Here is a 5,109-nt window from a genome sequence, read left to right as displayed (position 1 = left end):
TCAGATAAATTTCATTAAAAGATTCACGCGCACGTGGTTTCGATTGTGAGATCACTTTATTGAGAATGGCCGGGAACCGGCACTTTCAGGGTTACCAACATAAAAACTTGCATTGCTGCTAACTTGAGAACAATATATGGTAGCCTCGCGTGATAGGGCTAAACGCAGGCGCAAATGAGAGCGGGAAATCCAACATCCTGCCCCCCTTGGAAACGGGGTTTACAAGTAAATGTTATAATGCATTAAATGCAGATCTTATATGTCGGTTAGATAACATTTTTTACAATGCGAAAGCGTAATAATTCTTGTACATTTGGTCTTAAAATCTAATGTAATTTTAATCTTAATCCTATGGTGTTCTTGTCATACAAACGATCGCAAGTCTTATAATTATTTGACTAACAATGTGAGAATAAATAGAGATATTAAATAAAATTTCCTTGGTTTTAAGCCTATAATAACACATTGCAACTTAGAAACTAACGATCAGTCTTTGGTTTAGCATTTGGTTTTAAGATATCTCATTTTCTTCGACTGGCAAGATACATATTTTTGATAACGCTCGCTTCGTTATGCCTCTACTTGTTCGTATTGTGACAACTCTAGTGAGATTGTCCGGGCCGGGATGTATATTTATTATTCTACCCAAAGGCCATGACATCGGGGGGGTGTTCTCATTTTTAATGAGCACCATTGTGTCTTCCTTAATATTCGTTTTCTTTGACAATTTCCACTTAACGCGTTGCTGGAGCTGAGCTACATATTCTTTGGACCATCGAGTCCAGAAATTCTGCTTTATTTGAGTAAGCAAATGAAGTCTTGTTAAACGATTTGTAGGAACTTTACTCATGTCATACTCCGGGATCGCGTTAAGTGCCTCGCCTATAAGAAAGTGACCGGGGGTCAGCGCTTGTAGATCGGTAGGATTATTAGAAATAGGTGTAAGGGGTCTTGAATTTAAACATGCTTCTATTTGCGTTAGGACCGTGTATAATTCCTCGAAAGTTAGTATAGTTGTACCTATTACTTTTCGCATATGATTTTTTGCTAGTTTCACAGAGGCTTCCCACACTCCTCCCATGTGCGGTGCGTAAGGAGGGATAAATTTCCAGTCAATGAACTGTTCAAGTAGGAAATCGCGTATTTGGGTTTGCGTGGATTCTTTAAGTAGCTGATTTTTCAGTTCCGACAATTGATTGTTGGCTCCAGTAAAGGTGGTGCCGTTGTCGGAGTACAGAGTGGAACACTTTCCTCTGCGAGCAATAAATCGTTTTATCGCGTTAAGGAATGATGCAGTACTTAAATCCGATACTAGTTCAAGATGTATTGCCTTTGTGGCCAAACATACAAACAATGACAGATATGCTTTGCCGGTTTTGTTTCGCGAAATTTTTACGCTAAACGGACCGGCGTATTCTACGCCAGTATTAAGAAATGGCCTGGCAGGTGTTACACGTATCGATGGTAAACTTCCCATTAATTGACTTGCGGTTACGGGTTTCGTGCGAAAACAAACAATGCAATTTCTCAAGGTACGACGTATCGTATTTCTACCATTTAGTGGCCAGTAATTTTCGCGCATGGCTGCTAGTACTGCTTGGGGCCCTGCGTGCAAATTTTTGTAGTGAATGTCTTTTATTATTAAATTCGTGAGATGACTCTTGCTCGCTAATATGATTGGGTGCTTTTGAGCATATTCTATTGGTGCGCGGTGTAGCCTTCCCCCCATGCGAATGAGACCGTCTGAGTCTAAAAATGGATGTAAGGTTAGCAGTTTACTTTTAGAATCTAATTGTGATTGCTTACGAAGATTATATAATTTTTGTGGGAATTCGCTTGCTTGGCAAAGTTTGATGATTGCGGTTGTCGCTTTATTTATTTCGTTGACTGTTAAAGGTCCATTAGTTTTTATCATTTCTTTTGATGTATTGTTCTTAAAGCGCAGACAATATGCTATGGCTCTTTTTAGTCTTGTAAATGACGAGAATCTTTCAATAATGGTGGAACCTTGACTGACTGCATGATATGCCAATGATTTCGATACACGAGCTTCCGGCAACTCCTCCGTTGCGTTTTTACATTCATACGGCAGCATTGCCGTGTTATGGTGCAAAAATGCAGGCCCTTTCCACCATATCTGCATCGTTTCTAATTTTTCAGGATTAATTCCTCTTGATAATGGGTCAGCTGGGTTGTCCTGCGATTTCACGTGATGCCACTGTACTTGGTTCGCGATGCGGTGTATCTCCGATACTCTGTTAGCAACAAAGGTATTCCATTTATTCGATTCATGGCTGATCCATGCTAAGGCTATCGTGGAGTCGCTCCAATAGTGTGCTCCTTGTACACGGATACTCAGCGCTTTCATAGCCTTGTCACCTAGATTAGCTAATAGGACGGCGCCACACAACTCTAGTTTGGGTAATGAAATCTTCTTCATGGGCGCTACGCGCGATTTGGCACATAGTATATTAACCGTATATCTGAAATCGGATGAGATGCTGCGCAAGTATAAACAGGCACCATAGGCGTCCTCCGATGCGTCGCAAAACCCATGTAATTCCACTTTAATCGTGTTGTCACCTAATGCCTTACGAGGAATATGGATTGATTCTATACAGTTGATTTTGGATCTCCATTGTGTCCACATAACGCGCATCTCATTGTTTACGGTTTCGTCCAAGTCACATTTTGACTGCCATAGTCGCTGCATAATTATTTTTGCCTTGACTATTACTGGACCCAGCCATCCTAGAGGGTCGTAAATCTGCGCAATATTGGCTAATATGCATCGCTTTGTTATTTTTTGTTGTATTTCTAACTTCAATTTATAATGAAACGTATCTGTAGCTGTGTTCCACCACAAACACAAAATTTTGGTCGCTTCACCAAGCATGACTATAGATTTATTGCTGAGGTGATCGCCGAGACCTGGGCCATTGGATCTCCATTTTCTGAGCTCGAATCTTGCGCTGGTGAGTATACTTATAATATCTTGCTTAATTCGCAGTAAATTATCCACAGTGTCGGCTCCAGTTAATAAATCATCGACGTAAAAGTCTTTGGATATCACTTCCGCAGCTTCGGGATATTCTTGGCTCATCTGTCGGGCTACTTCTTGCATGCATCTTATGGCTAAAAATGAGGAGCTTGCCATTCCATAGGTAACTGTGTTAAGTTGGAATTTTCTGATAGGCTCATCCCGATGCCATCGCCAGAGTATGCGCTGTAAATTGAGGTGGTTTTTAGCTACATTAATTTGACGGTACATTTTGGAGACGTCAGCTGACATTGCATATTTATGCTGTCGCAAGCGTAATATAATATCGAAGAGATCATCTTGTAGAGTTGGCCCAACCATGAGCATGTCGTTTAGAGATTTTCCCGCCGAGGTTTTTTGCAAGATGCGTCGAAGACAACTCTTACCTTCGTGGTGATGCTGTCTTCTTTTATGACCGAGTGATGCGGTATGTAGTATGAAGGCTTGTGATCCCTTTCGTCAAATGATACCTCTTGCATATGATTCAAATCCAAATACTCACGCATGAAACTGTGATATTGATGCTTCAGATCGTTCTGTTTCTCTAATTTTCGCTCTAGAGTTTTGAATCGTCTTTCTGTAATATGGTAAGATTCGCCCAACTGTTCTATATCGCCTTTAATCGGCAATTCCACGATGAAGCGTCCTTCATGATTTCTGTTAAAAGTGGAAACAAAATGCGCTTCGCATTTGTTTTCTTCCTTGGAACACTGTGATTCGTGAGTTATTTCTTCCATTTTCCAAAATTTTTCTAGTTGATTGCTAAGCTTCAAGTTTGCTAAAACACCACAATGCGTTCTATAAATCAATGAAGTTTCATTTGATTGGGTTTGCCCAGCTATGATCCATCCAAGTAGGGTCTCCTGCAATATGAGCGTTTGTCCTGGTGGCCGAATTTGGCAACTCCCAAAAGATAGACGCGCCTAATAAGATATCTATCTCTGCTGGGATATGATACTGAGGATCAGCCAACTGAATATCATAAGGAATTTGTAGATTTCCTTTATCTAATTCTACAGTTGGCAAGCTCTCAGTGATTTTGCGGATGATCATGAAGGGCAGTTTACCCTGGAAAGTGCTTGTTCGCGATTTTATTGTGGTGGTTATTTGCTGCGCTGCGTTTATGGATGAGCTACTGATGCCTAAAACAGTCGTGTTAATAGTTTCCGGTTTTATACCTAATAATTTACTGCAACTTTTAGTAATGAAATTGGATTGCGACCCGCTGTCAAGAAGGGCGCGACATTCGCGTAGGGCACCGTAATCATCGCGCACCAATATAACAGCTGTGGAGAGTAACACCTGAGGTAGTTTTTGCGTGCTGCAATTATTAACTGCTACGGAGGGTGAGCTTAAAATAAGACCAACAGAAGGCTGATCCTGCGCGTGATTGGCAACCGCGGACATTAACTTACTTTCTTGCTTAGACCTTATGTCCTTAACATTTGATACTTGTGAATCTTCCGAACTCGGAATATGTAATAGCGTATTATGATAACCTTTACATTGTTTACAACTGGGAGCCTTACAATTTCTACCGTGAAATGTCTTAAGGCACTTAATACATAAACGCTTCCTTTTAATTTCCGAATTTCTGTCCGCTGGCGACATTCCACGCAATATACTACATTCGTGTGTCTTATGATTCTCCGAACATATTGAACAAGACAACGCATTCGCTGTAACGTATGCTTGAGCTGTATTTCTTGCATGGTTATGCAATCTACTATTGCTTCGATTATCATTGCTCGCAGAGGAAAATTGAGGATTGCGGTTGGCACGACTCACTGATTCCAGAAAGGCACTGCAACTGGTAAGAAATTCTAAAAATTCTGTTAGAGTAGGGAATTCTTCCATGCTAGACCTTTTTAATTCCCACTCCCTTCGAGATCCCTTATCGATCTTAGGCAAAATAATATTGATTATTAGGTGTACAACTTTGCTTCCGCCGTTTTTTTTCCGAAATTCGAAGCTTTATTGTAAAAAAACTGGTTATACATTTATGATTCAAAGTATTGTCCATCGCTGGCCACTACTTTCTCCCATCTTTCGGGCAGCGTACGAATCCC

The 5,109-nt window shown here is 40.7% G+C and overlaps 2 protein-coding genes across 2 annotated transcripts; both read right to left on the bottom strand.

Annotated features, from left to right (window-relative positions):
• Positions 1-511: 511 nt before the first annotated feature.
• LOC115243827 lies at positions 512-3,777 on the bottom strand. The gene is made up of 2 exons (XM_029821079.1): positions 3,427-3,777; positions 512-3,226 (listed from the first exon to the last, which is right to left on the bottom strand). Exons 1-2 carry the CDS (start codon positions 3,775-3,777, stop codon positions 512-514), a joined length of 3,066 nt encoding a protein of 1,021 aa, XP_029676939.1.
• Positions 3,778-3,856: 79 nt separating this feature from the next.
• LOC115243826 lies at positions 3,857-4,897 on the bottom strand. The gene has a single exon (XM_029821078.1). The coding sequence runs from the start codon at positions 4,895-4,897 to the stop codon at positions 3,857-3,859; it is 1,041 nt and encodes a 346-aa protein (XP_029676938.1).
• Between the last annotated feature and the right edge of the window lie 212 nt (positions 4,898-5,109).

The sequence above is a fragment of the Formica exsecta genome, unplaced genomic scaffold, assembly GCF_003651465.1.
Source record: "Formica exsecta isolate Colony F162 unplaced genomic scaffold, ASM365146v1 scaffold736, whole genome shotgun sequence".
NCBI classification, from domain to species: domain Eukaryota; kingdom Metazoa; phylum Arthropoda; class Insecta; order Hymenoptera; family Formicidae; genus Formica; species Formica exsecta.
This window is presented reverse-complemented; position numbering and strand designations above follow the sequence as displayed.

Excerpts from the sequence above, each read along its gene's own strand:
- LOC115243827 (XM_029821079.1), bottom strand. The coding sequence starts at position 3,777 with ATGGAAGAAATAACTCACGAATCACAGTGTTCCAAGGAAGAAAACAAA. Across the intron at positions 3,227-3,426 it reads AAGACAGCATCACCACGAAG|CGCATACTCTGGCGATGGCA; the intron begins GTAAGAGTTGTC and ends CTCAATTTACAG.
- LOC115243826 (XM_029821078.1), bottom strand. The coding sequence starts at position 4,897 with ATGGAAGAATTCCCTACTCTAACAGAATTTTTAGAATTTCTTACCAGT.